The sequence below is a fragment of the Hyperolius riggenbachi genome, chromosome 2 (genome assembly GCF_040937935.1).
Source record: "Hyperolius riggenbachi isolate aHypRig1 chromosome 2, aHypRig1.pri, whole genome shotgun sequence".
In the NCBI taxonomy this organism is placed as follows: Eukaryota; Metazoa; Chordata; class Amphibia; order Anura; family Hyperoliidae; genus Hyperolius; species Hyperolius riggenbachi.
This window is the reverse complement of record NC_090647.1, coordinates 527408302-527434176: the sequence shown is the minus strand read 5'-3', so window position 1 is coordinate 527434176 and position 25875 is coordinate 527408302. Positions and strand designations below refer to the sequence as shown.

Here is a 25875-nt window from a genome sequence, read left to right as displayed (position 1 = left end):
GATTAGTCACATACAAGGGGGGATTAGACAGGCTAAACACACAAGGTGCATTTCTCTGTTTTCCTTCTGTCCTGTGCAAGAGTTCAGGTCCACTGTAACAATAGTTCAAACGATTCATTGGGTTTGATCATTTTGAAGCCTTATGCCTGGAATACACGAGTCGATCCAGCGGCCGATTAGCCGCCAGATCGACTCCCGCCGCGTCCCAACTCGTCCGCGCGGATCGATCCCCGCTCGTCCCCGCCGGCGCGTCCTTATCAGCACTCGATTCCCTGCCATTGTCCGCCGGCGCGGGTCGAGCAGCGTGATCGGACCAGCTGAATATTATCAGCTGGCCGGATCAGCTGGTCGATACACGGTACAGAAACGTACCGTGTATCCCCAGCATAAAGGTGGCCACACATCTAGTGATGCTTGGGAAGATCGATTCAGAGACAGGTCTCTCTCTAATAGAAGCTGATTGGAGAGTTCTGTTGGTTGCCCACACACCACAGGCCGATTCCCGAGAGATTTCACGTGAAATCTATCAGGAATCGGCCTAGTGGCGCCACCGGCCTGCCCATCTCCAATATGTAAATGTCCCCGGTCCCATGTGGTGTAAGATCTCACCTGTCCTGCTGCCCCGAGTGCCAGCCCCCTCCGTTTTCACCCTCGCGTGCCACCATGTGGGGGGCGCACCGTCACACGCGCGACTGGTGTCACAGAGGGGTCATGGCGGAGGAGGACGTCGGGAATTGTTGCAGCGGAACAGGTGAACTATTATACCTCAGAAGCACCAGGGCAGAGCCGCCAATAGAGCATCACAGGGGGAGACTTGTATGGGGATTCTGGGTCCCGGCCAGATAGGCAGTACCATGAAACAAAGTGAAGCACATGAAGGTATTTATCAGACCCTTATCATTGGTAGTTGCAATAGTTCTGTATATCCTGGCAGTGGATAAAGTTCATGTAGCCAGGATGTGTTTTCCTCTGTGGAAGTGGAGTGCCACTTTAATGCCATTGGTCTGCATGGTCCGGTGACCCGTCTTCCTGATCTCATGCACTGTGTTGTTTCCCTGCAGGGTGTACGCTGTTCTTCTATGAGAGTGATGGTCGATCTGGCATTGACAACAGCAGCATACCGAAGCACGCCGTGTGGGTGGAGAACAGCATAGTGCAGGCCGTGCCGGAGCACCCCAAGAAGGACTTTGTCTTCTGCCTCAGTAATTCCCTGGGAGACGCCTTCTTGTTCCAGGTAGGTGCCCTCTGCTGTGCCTCTGTGATATCACACTGCAGGTTTATTTCAGCAGTCTTTTAAATATGTTTTATTTTGGCTTTTTCATTTTTAGTACAAACTATGAGATAGAGTAAAGGAGGAGTGAGACCTGATTGAATACAAATCAGTCTTATTCAAAAGTACAAAACTTTATTCAAACATATGCTCATTATTAAAAACTGCAAGATAAAAATCCCACCATATAGCCCATCCCCCACCCCATCCATGCACATACCCGCCCAGGCGTCCCCTATACTCTCCCCCTCCTAAACAGAGATATGTGCACACGTGTTAACCTCCCTAGCGGTATGGACAGAAATGTCCGTTCAAAAAAACATGCTGTGAACAGTATAAACATGCATACACATCAATACTCTCCTGCACTGTATACTAGACCCTTGCTTGACACATTTTGGCAAGTTACAGGGAAAAAAAAAGTTTAAAAAATAAATTTTATCACTGTTTGCACAGAAATCCTGGGGAAATTGAACGCTGGGAAGGTTAATGGCTGCGCAGCCCTGCAAAAATAGATCAAAACCTTGTTATGAAAAATTGCTGCCGAATCCCTCACAAGTAAAGACTTATGGATATCATAGGAAGTTCATTTGAAAAATGGATTCCAGAGCATTCATCCAGTACATAATGATTCTTTCATGTCATATAGCCTCCTATATTGTGCATACGATCTTCCAAAAATAAATGGAGTGCTCAGCGTCCCATCAGGCTAACAAGTCACCTCAGTATAGTATATTGATATGGCAGAGTACAGTCCTGTAATATAGCATAGCACAGCACATGCAGTATGATTCCTAGGGAACTTTTAACAAACAGGCACATCAGATAGCAGCATGTGTCAGATTGAAGCAGCAGCAAGGCACATCCAGTGCTAGCCAATTCACAATGCAAAGCAAGCAGACAAGGCGCATGGCAATATTAACAATGTCTCTGTGCAGGCCGCATGTGCATGTGCAGTTGAGGTGCCCTCAGGGCTCTTACTGTATCCACCGGTCTGTTGTTGGTCTGCTGTGATAAAGCCTGGAAAGACTGGCCGAGTCTCTGAGGTATGGAGAGAGGGATGCAGCACCTGGTTTAGGCAGCATGGAGGCGTGGAGGAGAAGACCTCATGGTGGAGGACGGCGTCCTCGATCGATTTCGCCGGACTCTGCCGGCTTCTTCAGGAGGCGTTTTTATTTTTTATTTTTTTTTCGGGATTTTTTAAGTTTTCTTTTGATCAGTCTTTTAGTCTTTGTCATAGTCTACTTGAGGGGACCTCACAGGGGAATTCCGCTAATGTGATTGGGTGGACAGCACGGTCTCAAATGTTTAGGTTTCAGATAGGTTGTAGTAAACTACGCCCACTGGCCAATCACAATGCTTCTTTTTGCAAAGGGTGCTGGGATTGGATAACTGTTCCCTATGGGGTTTCTTGCTGGGTAGACTAGTAGTGCCCAGTCTTTTGATGAAAAACGGATTGTTCACACATGAACACTTACACCACCTAGGTGTATATGTTTCTACTGCTTGTAGAGATATCCAGCATTGGCTTTAAGGTTACCATACATCAAAGGGGTCACTGTGGGAACAGAGGTGATAGGGTGGGGTTTTGGGGCAGAGGTGACACAGAAGGCGGACACTGGAGACACAGAGGAGGTACAGGGGACAGAGATGGCACAGTGATCCGACCTAAGAACGGATTCAGGTTAAGAACAAACCTACAGACCCTATCTCTTTAGTTAACCGGGGACTACCTGTAAATATACACTAATCTCATTAACCGGAGTTCCTCCTTATAAGTGTTTTTTTTTCTGGTTAACGCAGCCTTTTGGCTTCAAAGGATACTTGAACCGAGTAGAAAATGGAGGCTGCCATATACATTTCCTTTTAAACAATACCAGTTGCCTGGCTGTCCTGCTGATCTTTTTGGTCATTCGTGTCTGAATCACACACCTGAAACAAGCATGCAGCTAATCTTGTTTTTGTAACCTTGTTTTGTTTGTAAACTAATTTTTGTCAGGAACCTCTGATCTGCATGATTGTTCAGGGTCTATGGGAAAAAAGGTGTTATAAGCATTGGATCAGCAGGACAGCCAGGCAATCTGCATTGTTTAAAATGAAATACTGTATATACTCGAGTATAAGCCTAGAAATCTAGGTCTGATTCACTTCATAAAAGTATAGGGGTGGGCTTATACACGAGTCACAGGCAGCACTGAGCATACTGAGTAATGTTGTGTGTACTAATACTGACATTCCCATTTGCAGCAATTTACCCTGTGGTAAGTGATCATTTGAGGAAAGGAAATTCCAAGAAAACACAGGTGTGAAAGTCCTGGCCACAGCAATTAACAAGGAAAGGGGCAGAGGGGAAATACTGGGCTGCAGGAAGAGAGTGAACAATTGCAGCACTTTGGTGCCTGGAAGAGGTATTGGCTGCACTTGAGGGAAAGAATGGTGTTAATGGCTGCAATACTGTATGCAGTGCAGTCATTAACCCCTCCTGAGCCCCTAGTGCAGCCATTAACTTTGCTGGGTAGACTTATACTGGAGTCGATAAAAAATTTCAGCTTAAGCGGGTTGAATATTGGAGTCGACTTATACACGAAGTTGACTTCTATTCGTGTATGTATGCCAAATATGTCAGCTTCTGTATATCTCTCACCTTGGGTTCCCTTTAACTTCTTTCTGTCACAGGGGAAGCTGGACGGTGAGTTTTATATTGAATGCTACATAAATGCGCAGGTATCCTTTGATGTCAGTCCCGCTGCATGTTAAAGCTGCGTCCTGTGAGGCCCGTGACCACAATGATGTCATGCCCTGTAACACGCTACAGAGGGGAAGATGAGGTCAGAGGTTCACTCTGGGTGCTGGCTGAACTGTGACAGGACTTACATTGCGTCCAGGAGCGTCGGCTGAGCCAGCTTTTGGGAATGAACCTGAGTCATGTGACTTCCTCTACAGTCTCTCTGCATCTCCTTCAGACCTATAATAAATCTGAGAATCTCATTACCGTGTGCTGTGGGCTTCTACACCTCTCACATAATGCAGACATTCCACAGAGCTGCATCAATTCTAGACGTCTGCAGCCCTGCGTGCCGCTAGCAGGCAGCAGGAGGGTGAGGATGCGGAGTGTGTGCGGGGGGAATACTAATGGAGTACGCCAGACAGGTCAGGCTCGCTGTGAGAATCTATCTCGCTTTCTGAAAAATCCTCAAGAACACCTGAAGTGAGAGGTATATGGAAGCTGCCATATTTATTTCCTTTTAAAGTGGACCTGATCTCTTGCACAGGACACAAGGAAAACATAACAGAAATGCACCCTGTATGTATTTAAAGAGTTTAGCCTGTGTAATTCCCCCTCATTTGTGTCTAATCACTAGTTGTAATTTGATATCTCCCTCCTGTGTCACATGACTGCCTATGGCAGATAAGCCCATTTGAAAGCACAGGCTGTAAACAATATGTCTGCTTGCATGAATCAGGAAGTAGAAACTGTGCAGATTTATCTTAGGATTTGTATCGGGTGTAACAAAGAAATGTTTATTGTTTTAAAGGTTATTATACTGTTGTGTATTTTTTAGAGGAGAGAGGAGTTCTGAGTTCTCTTGCACAGGACAGAAGGAAAACATAAAGCAATGCACCCTGTATGTATTTAAAGCGTTTAGACTGTCTGATCCCCCTCATCTGTGACTAATCACAGCTGTAATTTAATTTCTTAGTGGTGACAGCTGACTGCCTCAGCAGAGCAGCTAACTTGTAAACACAGGATGTTAACCCTATGTCTGCTTCCACAAAAGCAGGCATTAGACACACTGCAAATTGATTGCAGTTTTTGTATCGGCTGTAACAAAGAAATGTTTTTCTTTAACCATTTACCGACATCCTAACGTATTAAAACGTCATGCTTACCGCTATTAACAGCAACATGACGTTTTAATACGTCGCGCATTCCCGCCGCTGCTACCGCCGTGTGTCCGCCGCTACCGCCGCCATTACCGTCGGGATCCCGTGCTGGGCGATTGGGGAAGAGGACTGAACAGTCCTCTACCCAATCGCAGTGCCTGGAGTGAATGGACGTGACCGCGAACAGCGGCTACGTCCATTCACATAAACAGGAAATGTAACAGTTTAATAAAGTGTGTAAAAAAAAAAAAAAAAAAAGTGAACACGTCCTATGAGTGTTCACCAGCGCCATCTTGTGGCCAAAAAGTATATTACACTTACAAAATACATACATTTTTAAGTATATACACATCATTAATAAAATTACACTTCCAACCCTCCCCCCCCAAAAAAACACTTGTAAAAAAAAAAAATCAGCTTAAAAAAATAAAATAAATAGTTGCCTTAGGGACTCAGCTTTTTTTATTCTATATTTTATGGGGGAAAATTAATTTTAATTTATTACATAGGGGCTTGTAATTATGGCCAGAACAAACAGAAAAATAACCACTTATATTTCAAAATAATATACTGTCGCCATACATTGTGGTAGGGACATAATCTAAACGGTTTAATTATCGGGACCACTGGGCAAATAAAACGTGTTTGTTTTATCCACAGGAGAATGTTTAATTTTAAAACTATAAAGGCTGAACACTGAGAAATAATGATTTTTTTTCTTTTTTTTTCTGTTTTTCTCATTAAAATGCATTTAGAATAAAAAAATTCTTAGCAAAATGTACTATCCACAGAAAGCCTAATTGGTGGCGAAAAAAACGAGGTATAGATCATTTTCTTGTGATAAGTAGTAATAAAGTTATTAGGGAATAAAAGGGAGGAGCGCTGACAACTGAAAATTGCTCTGGTCCGTTAGGATAAAAACCCTTGGGGGTGAACTGGTTAAAGGTTATTATGCTGTTGCTTATGTTTTAGAGCAGAGAGGAGGTTCTGAGTTCAGGTCTGCTTTTAACAGTTACAGTTGCCTGGCTATCCAGCTGATCCTCTGCCTCTAATACTTTTAGATAGCCCCTGAACAAGCATGCAGATCGAGTGCTCTGGCTGAAGTCTGACTAGATTAGCTGATTCAGACACTACTATAGCCAAGGAGTTCAACAAGACAACCATGTAACTGGTATTGTTTATAAAAAATAAAATTGACCGCTTTCATATACCTCTCAGTGCAGGTGTCCTTTAGTGCCTGTTATTTCGCTCAGTAATGGAAGCTTTGGCAACTGGCAAAAGTTGAATCGATACTTCAATACTGAGAAAAAGTACATGAACTGAGATGCAGTTAGCGCAACCCGTGTTGCCTAGGTAGCGCACGGTACCCTGGCAATGTATAGGTTACAGCTATGTTACCTAGGTAGCGCACAGTACCCTGGCAATGTATGGGTTACGCCTATGTTACCTAGGTAGTGCACAGTACCCTGGCAATGTATGGGTTACGCCTATGTTACCTAGGTAGCGCACGGTACCCTGGCAATGTATGGGTTACAGCTATGTTACCTAGGTAGCGCACAGTACCCTGGCAATGTATGGGTTACGCCTATGTTACCTAGGTAGCGCACGGTACCCTGGCAATGTATAGGTTACAGCTATGTTACCTAGGTAGCGCACAGTACCCTGGCAATGTATGGGTTACGCCTATGTTACCTAGGTAGTGCACAGTACCCTGGCAATGTATGGGTTACGCCTATGTTACCTAGGTAGCGCACGGTACCCTGGCAATGTATGGGTTACAGCTATGTTACCTAGGTAGCGCACAGTACCCTGGCAATGTATGGGTTACGCCTATGTTACCTAGGTAGCGCACGGTACCCTGGCAATGTATGGGTTACACCTATGTTACCTAGGTAGCGCACAATACCCTGGCAATGTGTGGGTTACGCCTATGTTACCTAGGTAGCGCACAGTACCCTGGCAATGTATGGGTTACACCTATATTACCTAGGTAGCGCACAATACCCTGGCAATGTGTGGTTTACACCTATGTTACCTAGGTAGCGCACAGTACCCTGGCAATTTGTGGGTTATACCTATGTTACCTAGGTAGCGCACAGTACCCTGGCAATGTATGGTTTATACCTATGTTACCTAGGTAGCGCACAGTACCCTGGCAATGTATGTGTTACACCTTTGTTAACTAGGTAGCGCACATTACCCTGGCAATGTGTGGGTTACGCCTATGTTACCTAGGTAGCGCTCAGTACCCTGGCAATGTATGGTTTATACCTATGTTACCTAGGTAGCGTACAGTACCCTGGCAATGTATGGGTTACACCTATGTTACCTAGGTAGCGCACAGTACCCTGGCAATGTATGGGTTACACCTATGTTACCTAGGTAGCGCACGGTACCCTGGCAATGTATGGGTTACACCTATGTTACCTAGGTAGCGCACAATACCCTGGCAATGTGTGGGTTACGCCTATGTTACCTAGGTAGCGCTCAGTACCCTGGCAATGTATGGGTTACACCTATGTTACCTAGGTAGCGCACGGTACCCTGGCAATGTATAGGTTACAGCTATGTTACCTAGGTAGCGCACAGTACCCTGGCAATGTGTGGGTTACGCCTATGTTACCCAGGTAGCGCACAGTACCCTGGCAATGTATGGGTTACACCTATGTTACCCAGGTAGCGCACAGTACCCTGGCAATGTATGGGTTACACCTATGTTACCTAGGTAGCGCACAGTACCCTGGCAATGTATGGGTTACACCTATGTTACCTAGGTAGCGCACAGTACCCTGGCAGTGTATGGGTTACACCTATGTTACCTAGGTAGCGCACGGTACCCAGGCAATGTATGGGTTACACCTATGTTACCTAGGTAGCGCACAGTACCCTGGCAGTGTATGGGTTACACCTATGTTACCTAGGTAGCGCACAGTACCCTGGCAATGTATGGGTTACACCTATGTTACCTAGGTAGCGCACAGTACCCTGGCAATGTATGGGTTACAGCTATGTTACCTAGGTAGTGTACAGTACCCTGGCAATGTATGGTTTATACCTATGTTACCTAGGTAGCGCACGGTACCCTGGCAATGTTTGGGTTACACCTATGTTACCTAGGTAGCGCACGGTAGGGTACCCTGGCAATGTATGGGTTACACCTTTGTTACCTAGGTAGCGCACGGTACCCTGGCAATGTTTGGGTTACACCTATGTTACCTAGGTAGCGCACAGTACCCTGGCAATGTATGGGTTACATCTATGTTACCTAGGTAGTGCACGGTACCCTGGCAATGTATGGGTTACACATATGTTACCTAGGTAGCGCACATTACCCTGGCAATGTATGGGTTACGCCTATGTTACCTAGGTAGTGCACAGTACCCTGGCAATGTATGGGTTACACATATGTTACCTAGGTAGCGCACAGTACCCTGGCAATGTATGGGTTACACCTGTGTTACCTAGGTAGCGCACAGTACCCTGGCAATGTATGGGTTACGCCTATGTTACCTAGGTAGCGCACAGTACCCTGGCAATGTATGGGTTACGCCTATGTTACCTAGGTAGCTCACAGTACCCTGGCAATGTATGGGTTACACCTATGTTACCTAGGTAGCGCACAGTACCCTGGCAATGTATGGGTTACGCCTATGTTGCCTAGGTAGCGCACAGTACCCTGGCAATGCATTGGTTACACCTATGTTACCTAGGTAGTGCACGGTACCCTGGCAATGTATGGGTTACACCTATGTTACCTAGGTAGTGCACGGTACCCTGGCAATGTATGGGTTACACATATGTTACCTAGGTAGCGCACAGTACCCTGGCAATGTATGGGTTAAGCCTATGTTACCTAGGTAGCGCACAGTACCCTGGCAATGTATGGGTTACGCCTATGTTACCTAGGTAGCGTAAGGTACACTGGCAATGTATGGGTTACACCTATGTTACCTAGGTAGTGCACGGTACCCTGGCAATGTATGGGTTACACCTATGTTACCTAGGTAGCGCACAGTACCCTGGCAATGTATGGGTTACACATATGTTACCTAGGTAGTGCACGGTACCCTGGCAATGTATGGGTTACACCTATGTTACCTAGGTAGCGCACAGTACCCTGGCAATGTATGGGTTACACCTATGTTACCTAGGTAGCGCACGGTACCCTGGCAATGTATGGGTTACTCCTATGTTACCTAGGTAGCGCACGGTACCCTGGCAATGTATGGGTTACACCTATGTTACCTAGGTAGCGCACGGTACCCTGGCAATGTATGGGTTACGCCTATGTTACCCAGGTAGCGCACAGTACTCTGGCAATGTATGGGTTACGCCTATGTTACCTAGGTAGCGCACAGTACCCTGGCAATGTATGGGTTACAACTATGTTACCTAGGTAGCGCACAGTACCCTGGCAATGTATGGGTTACACCTATGTTACCTAGGTAGTGCACGGTACCCTGGCAATGTATGGGTTACGCCTATGTTACCTATGTAGCGCACAGTACCCTGGCAATGTATGGGTTATGCCTATGTTACCTAGGTAGCGCACAGTACCCTGGCAATGTATGGGTTACGCCTTTGTTACCTAGGCAGTGCACAGTACCCTGGCAATGTATGGGTTACACCTATGTTGCCTAGGTAGCGCACAGTACCCTGGCAATGTATGGGTTACGCCTTTGTTACCTAGGTAGCGCACGGTACCCTGGCAATGTATGGGTTACGCCTATGTTAACTAGGTAGTGCACAGTACCCTGGCAATGTATGGGTTACACCTATGTAATTAAAAAGTAGGTGGAAAAGTACCGCCAAAATTATTCTTGAGTATTTTCTTGCTGGTGGCTTAAGGTGTACCAGAGCTGAAATATTAAAAAAAATGTATACATACCTAGGGCTTTCTCCAGCCCCATCCGCTCCGATCGCTCGCACGCTGCCGTCCTCCGCTACTCGCAGCTTCGGGAACCGGGGCCCATCACTGCCGTCAGTCAGAGCCAGTCTGACGTAAGAGATTTGCACGGTTTGCGTATCTCTCCAGCAACCGCTGGAGAGATAGAGGGCGCACTTCTCTGACATCAGTGCGGGGACCCGGTTCCCGAAGTTGCGGGCAGTGGAGGATGGCGGTGCGGGAGCGATCAGAGCGGATGGGGCTGGTGGAAGCCCTAGGTATGTATAAAATCTTTTTAATTTGTCAGCTCCGAGTCCCTTTAACCATTTCAGCCCGCGGGGATTTTTCACCTTATGCATCAGAGCTATTTTTACCTCCCATTCATTTGCTAATAACTTTATCACTACTTATCACAATTTATTGATCTATATCATGTTTTTTTCCGCCACTAATTAGGCTTTCTTTGGGTGGTACATTTTGCTAAGAATTATTTTTTTTTATAAATGCATTTTAACAGGATTAATAAGAAAAAAAATGGAAACAAAATCATTATTTCTCAGTTTTCGACCATTATATCTTTAAAATAATCCATGCTGCCATAATTAAAACCTATGTATTTTATTTGCTTGTTTGTCTCGGTTATGACACCATTTAAATTTTGTCCCTATCACAATGTATGGCGCCAATATTTTATTTGGAAATAAAGGTGCATTTTTTCCGTTTTTGCGTCCATCACTATTTACAAGCTTATAATTTAAAAAATGTTCGTAGTATACCCCCTTCAAATGCATATTTAAAAAGTTCAGACCCTTAGGTAACTATTTATGTCTTTTTTTTTTTTTTTTTTATTGTAATTTTCTTTTTCAATTAAAAATTTATTTTGGTAATATTTTGGTGTGGGAAATAAACAGTTAATTTTTTATGTTATTATATGTGTAAATTGTAATGTAAAAAAATATGTAGATTTAGTTTCACTATTTGGCCACCTTGAGTTTTGTTTTTTTTTTCTCCCTGTGCTTCTCGCTAAGCGGAAGCACAAGGGGGATGCGGAAAAATTTAACGTGCAGAAAGACTGAAGCCTCTAGTAAGAGCGCTTCAGTTTTTCTGCTGGGGACACGGATCGGTGATCGGGAACCATGTTCCCATTCACTGATCCCAGGGCTACCGGGGGACAGTATGGGGGCTTTTTATTGATAAGGTGTGAAAAGCTCACCTACTGTAAGAGAAAACTAAGGAGAAAAAGTGACTTGAATAAGGAAAGTGCTAGTAGAGTGCATCAACCGATCAAATTAAAGTGGACCCAAATTAAAAATACAAGATTTCAGAAATAAAATCTATTTTCTAAATTATAATAATAAATAGCAGCCTTTTTTTCAGCTGCATGATGACAAATATAAAATATTTTACATTTAATGGAGGAAACCCCTCCCTTCCTTTCATATTGCCGGGACAGGATCCGGCAAACTGGTGGAGTAGGAGGTGTCCGGCAAAGGAGGAATTGCTAATGGCTGCCACCTGTATAACCCTAGTTATGAAAAGAGAAGGGTGAAAAGCATGCACTGAAATGCTCATAGGCTTGAAGGAGTGTTTATTTATCTTTGTATGTGTCAGAGTGGTGCAACTAAATATTTTGAATAAAAAAAAATGTTTGGTTTGGGTCCGCTTTAAACAGACCTGTGTACAAGGAGGGGTGTGTAAGACACTCATTAGCATCCTCTGTGCCCCCCCCCCCCCCCCCCTGGAAAACACATATAAACATGAGTAACAAGGGGAGCTGTGTTCCAGCCAGGAGAGCTGTTTATAATATACTGTGATGCACCTAGTGGGTTACATGTGTGCCGATTCTTCTCATAAACTTGACTTTTTCCAGTAAGGAGTCACGGCATAGTTGTCTGGTCACAGTTTAGCACAGTAGCTGGGGCCCGGCTCCTTCTGAATACTCTTATTATAGTCATGTGAAATTTAGTCTCGGCAAAAAAAAAAAAAGAGAACTCCGCAGTGTACTGTGTGATGTTTAGTTATTTCACATATTCGTATGGGACTGGCAAAGTTCAACAGCAGCCACGGTATACACGTAAATCGCGGTGCTCATTTTACATGAGCTTTTCTCAATTTGTCCCAAATCTCGATCATCGGCCTCCACGATTTTTGGTGCGAATGCGCCCTGTTCACAGCAAAATCGCTGCGAGTGGAAATGTAGGTTGCGTGATCGCAATGCGATTTTGCATGCAATCACGCTTCCTAGTGGAACGGGATAATTGTGAAGTAAAACCAATCAAACGCAAAGTAATAATAGTAGTAGTAGAATGTAGAGGTAAAAGTTGGGCAAACACGGGTCCATTTTTCCCCCCAGACTATATCCAGGTGATTCAAACATTTGATTGAATCTGCTGAAATAATTCCCAATGGATCAAAATCTGAAGCAGTTCGGACATGTCGGAAATTATTGATTTAATCCGTCGATCTCACTGGAAGTTGCGTTGTATGTACCAGCCAAAATGCGCGCATGGTAATCGCTGCCATGCAGGGTCGAGACAAGGTTCTCCTGTACTATAGGCAGAGATTACAAAGAGCGCCCTCTACCCCCAAAATTGTTTTCCCAGTATATACGTAGCAAATCCTGCCCAGTTTAGATGTGTACCCAGTATTAGGCAGCCACTCTCCCTATTTTATTCAGATGTTCCCCCAGTATAAGGCAGCCCCCCTCCCCAGTATAGTCAGATGTGCCCCCAGTATAAGGCCCCAGTGATGAATGGGTCGGCACCACCAAAAGTAAATAAAGCTCTTTAATGAACCAGAACAGCAGTGACAGACGCTGTTTCGGGCTGACAAGCCCTTCCTCAAACTGCTTACAGTTTGAGGAAGGGCTTGTCAGCCCGAAACAGCGTCTGTCACTGCTGTTCTGGTTCATTAAAGAGCTTTATTTACTTTTGGTGGTGCCGACCCATTCATCACTGTGGCAGTATTGGTCCCAAGGGACACTGGGACGGGGTCGTGGCACACCCACCGATGCTTTGGTGCCCTTCACTTCACCTATCTTTGCCCCCAGTATAAGGCAGCTTCCCATCCGCAGTATAGTCAGATGTGCCCCCAGTACAAGGCAGCCCCCCTCCCCAGTATAGTCAGATGTGCCCCCAGTATAAGCCAGCCCCCCTCCCCAGTATAGTCAGATGTGCCCCCAGTATAAGCCAGCCCCCTCCCCAGTATAGTCAGATGTGCCCCCAGTTTAAGGCAGCCCCCCTCCCCAGTATAGTCAGATGTGCCCCCAGTATAAGGCAGCCCCCCTCCCCAGTATAGTCAGATGTGCCCCCAGTATTAACCAGCCCCCTTCTCAGTATAGTCAGATGTGCTCCCAGTATAAGGCCACCCCCTCCCCAGTATAGTCAGATGTGCCCCCAGTATTAGCCAGCCCCCTCCTCAGTATAGTCAGATGTGCTCCCGGTATAAGGCCACCCCTTCACCAGTATAGTCAGATGTGCCCCCAGTATTAGCCAGCCCCCTCACCAGTATAGTCAGATGTGCCCCCAGTATTAGCCAGCCCCCTCCTCAGTATAGTCAGATGTGCTCCCGGTATAAGGCCACCCCCTCACCAGTATAGTCAGATGTGCCCCCAGTATTAGACAGCCCCCTCCTCAGTATAGTCAGATGTGCTCCCAGTATAAGGCCACCTTCTCACCAGTATAGTTAGATGTGCCCCCAGTATCAGCCCGCCCCTCCCCAGTATAGTCAGATGTGCCCCCAGTATTAGCCAGCCCCCTCCTCAGTATAGTCAGATGTGCTCCTGGTATAAGGCCACCCCCTCACCAGTATAGTCAGATGTGCCCCCAGTATTAGCCAGCCCCCTCCTCAGTGTTGTCAGATGTGCTCCCGGTATAAGGCCACCCCTTCACCAGTATAGTTAGCTGTGCCCCCAGTATCAGCCCGCCCCTCCCTAGTATAGTCAGATGTGCCCCCAGTATTAGCCAGCCCCCTCCTCAGTATAGTCAGATGTGCTCCCGGTATAAGGCCACCCCCTCACCAGTATAGTCAGATGTGCCCCCAGTATCAGCCAGCCCCCTCACCAGTATACTCAGATGTGCCCCCAGTATCAGCCAGCCCCCTCACCAGTATACTCAGATGTGCCCCCAGTATCAGCCAGCCCCTCCCCAGTATAGTCAGATGTGCCCCCAGTATTAGCCAGCCCCCTCCTCAGTATGGTCAGATGTGCTCCCGGTATAAGGCCACCCCCTCACCAGTATAGTCAGATGTGCCCCCAGTATCAGTGAGCCCCCTCCTCCATATACTTAGTAGCGAGAAAGGCTGCTTTAGAGACTTGTTGGTATTTGACGTTGGGTAACTGTACCACATTGTATTATAGTATTTACTCACAGCCCGCCTTCCTTCTGAGAAATGTGCCAGCCAACAAGTTCATGGCTTATGTGTATCTGTGAGCAGACAACAGCTTTCTACAGTACAAAACTGCCAAGTGTGACACTATTCTCCCATGCCATGAGGAGATGCTGGATGGGGAGAAGCAGATCCCCCAGGCTTGGTTTTTTAAGAAGGCTGCCATAAGGATAAGACCGCTTTGAAATGAAGATCTGAGTTGAAGTGACGGTGAGGGAGCGACTCATCGTGTACCGAGGTTTCAGAGTTGCTATGGCAACTGTCAAAGCTAGTTTGTTTTCCAAGTGCTTTCGGCCTGGCATTACTTCTCTAGGTGATCTTTTATCTGCGCTTAGCATGATGTTTTTTTTTTCCGTTTTCACAGTGTTCCTGTGATTGGCTGCTTGACCTAAAGAACTGATGAGACGTACCCAGTAGCGTTGTGTATTCCTGATAAAGACATGTTGATTCTTCGAAATATAGCTACAGCGGTGGGGGGGTGGTAATGATTTCGAAAGGCTAGAGGACAGCGGGGAGTATCAGCGGGCCAGAAAACCTGAACTGGATTAGAGAAAAAATACATTTGTACAGCTAGGGGGGAAAAGTTTGAACCCTTCCCCTGTGTCGCATCCGAACCATGAGCCTATTTATAGTGATCTATTTACATATGACCACTTCCGTTTTCCAAAACCGGCAACTAAAGATTGCCCCCTTAAAGAGACGCTGAAGCAAGAATAAATAGTTATTTTTACCTGCTAGTTTGCTTTAGAAGTATAAGAAGAGGTGAAATGCCGCATTCCCACGGCAAAACGAAGGGTTTAGACCGCCCAAATCCCGGGGCAAACATCCATGACTTTCAAAGTTGTGGATTTTGCTGCCCGGGGAGGCAGAGCTTTGTGCTGTAGCTCTGCCTCTACTGAAGTCAATCTGCCCGCAAATCTCCGCCTCTCCAGGCCCCTCTCTGTGAAGGAAGATTGAAAGGGGTGGAGAGAGGCGGGGATTGACCTTATTAGATGCAGAGCTACAGCGCTAAGCTCTCCCTCTTTCAGATTTCCTCCCCAGATTTGAGGGGTATAAACCCCTTGTTTTGGCGCTGGAATGTTGAGTTTCACCTCTTATACTACTTAAGCAAACTAGCAGGTAAAAATAACTATTTAGTCTCACTTCAGACTCTCTAAGTTCATCATACTTGAAGAGGAACTTGAGCCAAAAGAAGAACAAAATACGGTAAATGAATACAATGCAAAGTGGGAAATTAAAGGTCAACCGAGGTGACATATGACATGATGAGATAGACATGTGTATGTGTAGTACCAAGCACATAAATAACTATGCTGTGTTCCTTTTTTTCTTTCTCTGCCTGATAGAGTTAAAAAAAATCAGTTATGCTATGCAAGTGACAGTTTCTGTCCGGCCCGGGACTGGGTCAGACTATAGCATAACCCTCACTGATGAGTAATTACAGCTATAAAACACTTTCCTGACAGTAAATGGCTTCTGAAAGCAAGAAAGCGATAAAAAGGGTCAATAATTCATAGATTTGAGCTCTAGCATACTTCAAAGAAGGTGTCAGTGAGCAGAGACAATGAAACTAGAAAAACTTAAAAACTAGATGTAAATCTAAAATAAAACTGTGGGATATCTAAAAAAAAGTATTTTTTAGGAGGAAGAGGAGGATAGATGCAATGGTTTTTTTCAACAGTTCTACACCTCGGATGTCCTTTAAGAAATAGATCAATAAATTAATAATAATCACCATGTAATTGTTTTCATATTGTTTGATCCACAATCAGCCTGCACGTCGTCAACTTTTCTACCGGCAGACATGAAGAAAAAATGGACAGCATCAACTCCCATAATCTATAACCACACCCCCTAACAATGGGATAGACTAAAGGGTTGTTCTTTTCCCGGATCGTCACTCGGACAGCACCCCTGGATGAGACTTGTCTCCCTCCCCACCGTGGACAGGAACTGCAAAAGAACAAATTTGCATAAGCAACAGGCAGCCTGCTATATAAGCCACTTACTTTGCTGCTATACCTCAATTGGGCCTAGATCCTTATCCAATCGTTATCCTTTCTCTCCGGAGGACCTGGGATTTTGGGGCCCTCCGCCTAGGTTGGACCCATCTTTTTCAAGGGTGTCAAAGAAAACGGATTTATTATTTGAAGACTTTGGTAGTCTGAAAGACCCAATTGACAAAAAGATGGACAACCTTCTGCGTAGAGCATGGGAATCCTCTTCCTTGACTTTTTAAACCCGCAGTAGCCTCCACTGCAGTGAGCAGATCATTAAGATCATGGCTAATAGAAATGCAAGATAAAATTGCTTCTGGGGTTCCTCGAGACGAAATTCTTAATGACTTTCCTAAGGTTTTAAATGCCTCCAATTATATGGTGGATGCATCGGATGACACTGTTAAGCTTACGGCTAGAACAACTGCCTTGGTTAACTCGGCTAGAAGAGGCATATGGGTTAAAACTTGGAGTGGTGATAATGCCTCAAAATCTAAATTGTGCGGAATACCATGTGAAGGTGGGCTTCTGTTTGGATCCAAGTTGGATGATACACTAGATAGAACTTCAGATAGAAAGAAAAATTTTCCAGAGAAGAAAAGACCATTCCAGTATAAGCGGCCATTTCGTCCCCCTAACAGGTCAGAGCAGGACTCCAAGTCCTCCAAGGGTAAGCGTTGGGCTCCATACAGACCACAGAAATCAAAACCCAACTTTAATCCGGCCAAAAGGCAGGATAAGCAATGACGCCAGAATTCCAGTGGGGGGGAGGGTTGCAAATTTTTTAGAGGAATGGCAGCCTCGGTTTACAAGTCAGTGGCTGCTAAAGATTGTATCAGAGGGATACCGGATCGAATTCAATCAGCATCCTCCTCTGAGGTTTTGCATTACTCCCCAACCACAAGACCAAACAAGGTGTCAGGCATTACAGAACGAGGTCCTATCCCTACTAGACAAGGGGGTAATAAGATATGTCCCAAGTTGTCAGAGAGAAAAAGGGTTCTATTCTACAGTGTTTCTGGTGAAAAAGCCGCAGGGATCTTACCGGTTCATTCTGAACCTGAAGAGCTTAAATCTAAATGTAAAATACAGAAAGTTCAGGATGGACAATATAAAATCTGTGATTCATCTCTTGCAGAAAAACGATTTTCTTGCCTCCCTAGATCTCAAGGATGCATACCTTCACCTACCCATCCATCCGTCATCTCAACAGTATCTAAGATTTGCAGTCCACATGGAGGAATAGGTAAGACATTTTCAGTTTATTGCTCTTCCTTTTGGACTCTCATCTGCCCCTTGGCTGTTTACCAAGGTCATGTCTGAAGTTCTAGCTGACCTTAGATTAAAGGGAGTCAATATCCTCGGATATTTAGATGATTTTCTGATTTGGGGACCTTCAGCAGAAGGGGTAAGATTGCAGACAGAATCTACGTTAGATTATCTTCAGCAGTTGGGTTGGCTCATTAATTGGGAGAAGTCTTCCTTAGTTCCATCCCAGGTCATAGAATTTCTAGGTTTTAACATTGATACTAGGAAAGAGAAGATCTTCATGCCTGATAGAAAAATTACTGCAATTCTAAACGCTATTTTTTCCTTTCAGAATGCAAAGACAATATCACTGAGAAGAGCAATGGCAATACTCGGGCTTCTAACAGCCTCATTTCCCGCAGTACAGTGGGGACAATTCCACGCAAGGGTTCTGCAGTTATGGATACTCAGATCATGGAACAGGAGCCTTACGGTATTGGACAAGAGGATCCCTATCCCTCACAACATAAAAGTATCCCTGCTTTGGTGGCAGCATCGAGTTCATCTTTCGACAGGCCGTTTATGGAAGTACCCAGATCAAAGCATAATCACAACAGATGCCAGTTTATGGGGTTGGGGAGCACATTTGGATGCTCTTCCGGCTCAGGAACGTATGTGATGATAAAATCCGACAACAGAGCGGTAGTAGCCTTTTTAAACAGACAGGGAGGCACGAAGAGTCAGATGTTATGGAAGCAAACATCAAAAATTATGTTTTGGTCAGAGAACAATGTCAGATCGTTACAGGCACGTCATCTAAAGGGGACATCAAACCAGGTGGCGGATTATCTAAGCAGGGAGAAGTTAGACCAGAACGAATGGTCACTCAACCCAAGGGCTTTTCAGATGATAAGTTCTCAATGGGGATGTCCAGAACTGGATCTATTCGCCAGGAAAAAGAACTCAAAATGTCAAAGATTTTGTGCCCTGTATCAGGAGGATTCTCCTTGGGCAGTGGATGCGTTCTCGATAAGTTGGGGCAACATGATGATGTATGCCTTTCCGCCAATTCCATTACTTTCAAGAGTATTGAAGAAGATCATTCAGGACAAAGCAAGGGTCATATTGATTGCCCCATTGTGGCCCAAACGTCCTTGGTTCACATTACTTCAATCTCTAGCGATATCAGAGCCAATAGTCCTACCGCTGATGCAGGACTTGTTATCGCAGGGCCCAGTGTTGCATCCAGATCTGAGTCTACTTCACCTATCAGCCTGGAACCTGAGTGGGTAATACTGAAATCCAAGGGGTTCTCAGATGGTCTTGCAGAGACATTGCTCAATAGTAGAAAGAAGGTAACTAGAGTAATTTACCAGAAGGCATGGAGAGTCTTTAATGACTGGTGCACTAACAGATCTTTCAACAATAGATCACTTAGATCAGTTTTGGAATTCTTACAGTGTGGCTATAAGAAGGGCCTCAGTATTAGTACTCTGAAGGTTCAGGTTTCAGCAGTAAGTGTGTTTCTGGAAAGAAAATTAGCACAGGAAGACTATATTATCCGTTTTTTTCAGGCGTTAAAGAGACTAAAGCCATCTGTAAGATCAAGAATACCTGCTTGGGATCTTAATGTGGTATTACAGGGATTATGTGAGTCTCCATTTGAACCTTTATCTCAGGTATCGGACAAATTCCTGACATTAAAGACCATATTTCTTATAGCTATTACTACAGCAAGAAGGATAGGAGAGCTACAAGCGCTATCCATAAAAGAGCCGTACTGTGTTATTTCAGAGGATAGAGTAACATTACGTCTGGACGCAGCATTTCTACCGAAAGTTGTTTCTTCTTTCCACAGGAACCAAGAAATATATATCCCATCATTTTGTGAAAATCCAACAAATGATAAAGAGAAGAGACTACATATACTGGATGTAAGAAGGAGTCTATTACAGTATTTGGAAAGGTCTAATTCTTGGAGAAAGTCAGACGCAATGTTTGTCCTATTTGCTGGGAAGACAAAAGGAAATAGAGCTTCCAAGACAACCTTAGCGCGCTGGATCAAACAGGCAATTGTAGCAGCATACCAGGTGCAGGGGAAGACATTAACATCCTCGGTCAGAGCTCATTCTACGAGAGGCATTTCTACTTCATGGGCAGAGAGGGCAGGGGCCTCCATTGAGCAGATATGCAGAGCTGCAACATGGTCGAGTCATAACACCTTTGTAAAACATTATCGACTCAATGTATCTGCAAGCACAGATTTATCCTTTGGAAGGAAGGTTCTGCAAGCAGTGGTCCCGCCCTAAACCTGATCTCTAGTATATCGTCTCATCCAGGGGTGCTGTCCGAGTGACGATCCGGGAAAGACAACTTTACTTACGGTAACGTCTTTTCCGGTAGTCAGGAGGACAGCACCCCTACAACCCGCCCTTTTTGGGTGGAGCATCAGAGGTTTGTATAAGCATTTTAGTGTCCGTATTATCTTTTATATTAACTGAGGTATAGCAGCAAAGTAAGTGGCTTATATAGCAGGCTGCCTGTTGCTTATGCAAATTTGTTCTTTTGCAGTTCCTGTCCACGGTGGGGAGGGAGACAAGTCTCATCCAGGGGTGCTGTCCTCCTGACTACCGGAAAAGACGTTACCGTAAGTAAAGTTGTCTTTTATAGATATACATGTGCACAGAGGGAGATACTGGTTGCTTGGCAGCTGGATAAAGCTGTTGTTTCCCACATTGCAACAAGGTTCACAAACAGGAAACAGTGAAGACCAAGGCCATGACATCACACTGTGGGAGGGGTCTCACCACAACATCAGCCATACAGACCACCCTGATGATCTATTCGAGAAAAAATTAAGATTTCTCATGGGAAAGGGGGTATTCGCTACTGATTGGGATGAAGTGCAATCTTTGGTTACAGTTCCTCTTTAAGGGTGGATTTGAATAGTTACGGTGGCAATTGGGGCTTTGAACACCTAACACAATTGCTGCAAAGTTGTCTGTAGGGATCATCAGTGAGATACAAAAAATGTCTCCTTGCATTCAAATTTAATTTGAATGTTATGCAGCTTGAACTTGGACCAATAAAAATTGACAGGAAGTTTTTCTGATTGGTCCAATTTCAAGCTGATATCATTTACATTATATTTAAATGCAAGTAGAAATTATTTGTATCTTATTATTCCTGATTATTCCTAGTGGTGAGCTACAGTACATTCAGTTGTGTAATTTATGAAAAGCATTATTGGGCATCTTTTGTTTATTTCTGAAACCGTGAAAGTACATTTTCATGTATTTTTAATAATTTTTTTTCCTGAAATGGCATGTTTTTTAACTGCAGTAAATGTCAATGGGAATACTAAGCTATTCGTAACTATCAGTCTTGGCCTTTAGTCTCTAAGGGGTCATTCACACTGCAGACATTTTCGGCTTTTTTCCGCCTGCCTGCGGCTTTTCAAAACGCCCCCCGACCGTGTGGCCAATACAAGTCTATGAGAAGGTTCATATCAGCGTGGTGGTGTGCGGTGCGGCTAGGAAAGCGGTGCGTGTTCCATTTTCCAGGTGATTCCACCTCAATGGAAGATATAGGAAAATTGGCGAACGCGTACAAAAACGCGCATTAAGGCGCTTGCGCTTGCGTTGTTAAGAATAAATATATTGTATTTATTCTTTTCCGGGTCAAAGAGTTCACTTCCTGACTTGCGTCAGGGAGTGAATTACAAAAACACTTAGAAAACCGTTAAGCACAAAAAAACTAATCGCCCACCCAAGCGCCAGGAATCGGGGAAAAAAAGACTCCTCAAAAAAAAAAAAAAAACGCGAACAGAACGCATTGTAAACAAGGCCTCAGTCCTCTGTTAAAGTTTTCTTCCACAGCAGACCATCCACCACTAGAGAGCGCTGTTAGAAAATAGTGATAAGCTTCTCCTTTAGCCCAGGCCTACCTCTGATTTCCCAACTGCGCTCTCTAGTGCTTGGTTTGCACCTATAACACAGTAATATTCATACAATATTGTCATGGCACATTTTCCAGAATCCTGAGGTAAAATATCTAGAAGATGGGTGTTTGCGTAATTCTTACCTCATGGACAGTCTTAGGTGGTTACGTTTCTAGCTATGCAGCAGCATTCCTCGGAGTCCATGCCGGGAACGCACCTTGCCCAAACATTTGCTTAGGACACTTAAGCACCATTACAGGCTCGTTAAGAAACTTCCATTCACAGGATGCTGAGAGTAAACTTGTCTTCCTTCCACACTAGCCTGCAGGTTGTTGGCACCTATCCTGCCTCCAGCCAGCAGAACCGTCCTTGATGTTTGTAAGGCACATGAAGACGCTGCAAGTCCTCCAGGCTGTGCAAGGGAGTATTATTTTGTGTGGCACATCTCACCACTTAAACTTAGGAAGGAAGTATATTTAATAGTAGGAGATTTATGATCCGTACCAGTTTTCTGTAGAGGCCACACAGGCTGCAGCCTAGGGAGGACATGGAAGAGAGGGCTGCTGCATACAGAACACCAGGCTGCAAACTGAAAAGAAAGGTTGCAAGTGGGTGCTGCAGATGGAAGAAAGAAGCAGCTGCTAAGAGGGATGGGTTGAGGCCTTCATATCAGGACTGGTTCAAGCCACAATAAGGCCCCAAAGCAGTAACCTGATTGGTCCATTTTCAAGCTGCACACATTTGCATGCAAACTTTGCATAATCCATAATTATTTGCATCTCATTGATTCTTCCTACTCCTGACTGCCCTTCTGAAGGGCAGCGAGATGTTGGCTTTATTCTTCAAGGTGTACTGTAGAAGTTAGTAACTGAATTCCGAATGGTTGAAATGGGCACTCAGTTCTTAAAGCGAATCCGAGATGAAAAACTAACTATAACAGGTAACTTGTCTATATATCTTATCTAAAGTTTAGATAGTTTACACAGCAAATCTAGCTGCAAACAGATTTAATAGAATAAGAATATTTCTTCCTGTGATACAATGACAGCAGCCATGTTGTTTGTAAACATTACACAGAGGCAGGCTTATCTGCATCTTGAGCAAAGAAAACTAATCCCCCTCCTCCTCCCTCCTCCCCTCTGCCTCTGAAATCTCTGGCTAGTAATACCTCCATCTCCTCCTGCCCAGACTGAGCTCCCATGAGCCCTTGCTACTGTCTGAAAGTGCCTTGGCTCTCTGAAAACCTTTGGGAGTGGCTTATTTCATTTATAGGGAATTAGAGCATTAAAACAAAAACAAAAAAGTATTTGGCTTGAGGAATGCCCTATAAACAATAGGAAAGGAACACAATTATGCAATGTGTAAAAGTTCATCTCGGATCCACTTTAAGAACTGATTTTGGATAAATTGAGCGGTTGTCTTTACACTTTTTTTTTCGATATGTATTTCTCTTTCCTGACACTTGAAATCTGATTGGCTACTTTGGCAAAATCAAATTAGTTCTCCTTTGTTTTGTACATAATTCTCAGTTCATGCACTTCATTGCAAGTATATTCAGTGTTTTAAAGTTGCCGTGTAAGATAGTTGGCACAGTTGCCTCTTTCTTCTGTAACCATTCTGATTGGAAGATGTTTTCCTCTTTTAGACCACCAGCCAGACGGAGCTGGAGAACTGGATCACTGCCATCCATTCCGCATGTGCCACCACCGTAGCCCGGCAGCACCACAAAGAGGACACCGTGAAACTGCTGAAGACTGAAATCAAGAAGCTGGAGCAGAAGATAGACATGGATGAGAAGATGAAGAAAATGGGGGAGATGCAGCTTTCTTCTGTGACGGACACAAAGAAGAAGAAAACCATCCTAGATCAGGTACCTGAGGCTACGTTAGGCCATTTGTAGTCATTATGCTCAGATTCTTGTCTTCTCCAGTGGTGGTTGGTTGGTGGGTGGTGTCTACAGATACTCAAACACCAAAGACTTTTTCCATTGTCAAAGGTACTCAAGTAGACAGAACTGCGGGAAGTGCTGAAGGGTGGTAGGGTAGGATCTCTGTACAGGCCTCCTGCTTGGCTCCTTGTGGAGCTGCGTCTTCTGCTTTATAAGGAGGTGGAACAGAAACGAGCAACACCCCATGGCAGGAACATCAAAGGAGGTTCCCGTAGATGGATTAATGCCCAGGAGCAGTGATCTGTCATGCTAGATCACTGAAGAGGAGGCCAGTGACGTCAAGGGACACCTGTACACAGATCTTTGTCCAGAATGAAGAATACCGGTAGTAATGATACCAGTATTTGTATAGCACTTTTCTCTTGGCGGACTTAAAGCGTTTGCAAGGCAGCCACTAGAGCGCACTCTATAGGTAGTAGCAGTGTTAGGGAGCCTTGCCCAAGGTTTCCTCACTGAATAGGTGCTGGCTTACTGAACAGGAAGAGCCAAGATATAAATCCTGGTCTCCTGTGTCAGAGGCAGAGCCCTTAGAATAGAAATGATTGTGCTGCTGAGGAAAGTATAAAGTGTGGATGTAGCCTATTTAGCCACAAAGGCTTTTGAACCTAGTAAAATGTTTGTGACCATTGACACACATATGAGGTCTGTCCCTTGGGTGGGATCTGGACTTTAGCCTTTGGGCAACAGTGTGGGAGCCTCATAAGGGGGGTGGGGGTGTTGGAGAAGAGGGAGGGCTGATAGATCCGCACACAAGGACTGTCACACAACAGGCTCAGTGAGTGGGTAGAACCATTAGAGCGCCCTCTACTGTTTAAACCTCCTGCCGGGCAGGAAAAAGTGAAGCATGCCGGAGACCAGACCAGAGCGGAGAAGACAGCAGAGACCAGGGGACTCGCGCCGGCCGGAACAGGTAATGTATACCCGCTGTATTGCGTCGGTTGTCGGGCATTTGAATGCCGCTATCGACGCACTCCCGACCCGCCGGCGATCGAGAAAAATCTTCCGCACGGATGGATCGATGGGAACGATCGATTTCGGACAGACATCGATCGTTCTGTCAGCGGTGTGCGCGGCGATTTCACAGCCGATTCGATCACTGTGATCGAATCGGCCGTATATCGGCGGGAAAATCGTTAGGTGTATGGGCCCCTTTAACTAGCTCAGTGGTGATAGACAACCATTCTTCTGCTAACTTGATTCAGATTTTTTTGCAGTTTGTGTGCAGTTCAAAATTCTAAAAATCAAATGCAGCTGCTGACGATTTGGATTCTCCCAATTCTAAGCGGTTTGCAAATTGCATGGAAATTGGCAGGGAGTCAGAAATACTTGCAACTGGTTGATCCTCTCTAGTGGGGTCAGAGATGCACAGAGAACCAGTTCTGTCCAGTCTAGCTGGGTGCTATGTTGAACCTTGCTTGACTTGTCCCTGGCAGGTGCCTGAGCCAAGCCTTCCTGTCATGTCCCCGTGCGGCCCAGAGGCACTCCCCATTCATTCTGATCACTCAACAATAACTCGCATCAGACAAGTGCTTTTCTCCCAGAGCTTTCATAGACAACACCTAATGATTAGTCATACTTTCTGTATGGTGCCTATACCATGAATGTCAGCCTCAAAACAAACACAACTATTTACCTTTTCTTTATTGGAGATTGGCTGGATGGCTACAGGGAAGAAGATAGGCCAGGTATATTGGAAGAGATAAAAGCTCACAGATTGGGTATTAGCCGACAAGAAGATCAGGGGTTTTAAAGGACACCTGGACTGAGGGGTATATGGAGGCTGCCATGCTTATTTCATATTAAACAATACCAGTTGCCTGGCTGTCCTGCTGATCTTTCATGCATTAGTAGTGTCTGAATCACTCATGAAACAAGCATGTGGCAAATCCAGTTAGACCTGTCAGAAATACCTAATTTGCATGCTTGTTCAGGGTCTATGGCTAAAAGTATATGAGGCAGAGGATCAGCAGGACAGACAGGCAATGTGCATAGCTTAAAAGCAAATGCATATGTCAGCCTCCATATACCTCTTAGTTCAGATGTGCTTTAAAGGAGAACTGTAGTGAGGGGTAGATAGAGGCTGCTATATTGATTTCCTTTTAAGCAATACCAGTTGCCTGGCAGTCCTGCTTATCCTCTGCCTCTAATACTTGTAGCCATAGGCCCTGAACAAGCATGCCGCAGATCAGGTGTTTCTGACATTATTGTCAGATCTGACAAGATTAGCTGCATGCTAGTTTCTGGTGTGATTCTGCAGGCAGATAGCTCAGCAGGGCTGCCAGGTAACTGGTATTGCTTAAAAGGAAATTAAATATG

The 25875-nt window shown here is 45.0% G+C and overlaps 1 protein-coding gene across 12 annotated transcripts in view; it reads left to right on the top strand.

Annotated features, from left to right (window-relative positions):
• TIAM1 (TIAM Rac1 associated GEF 1) overlaps positions 1 to 25875 on the top strand; it is a 497838-nt gene that overhangs the window by 323632 nt on the left and 148331 nt on the right. For all 12 annotated transcript variants that reach the window (XM_068270618.1, XM_068270623.1, XM_068270612.1 and 9 more), the window contains 2 exons: positions 1062 to 1234; positions 23257 to 23481. In XM_068270618.1, coding sequence (XP_068126719.1) covers positions 1062 to 1234; positions 23257 to 23481 — 398 coding nt within the window. The remainder of the gene's footprint in view (positions 1 to 1061; positions 1235 to 23256; positions 23482 to 25875) is intronic.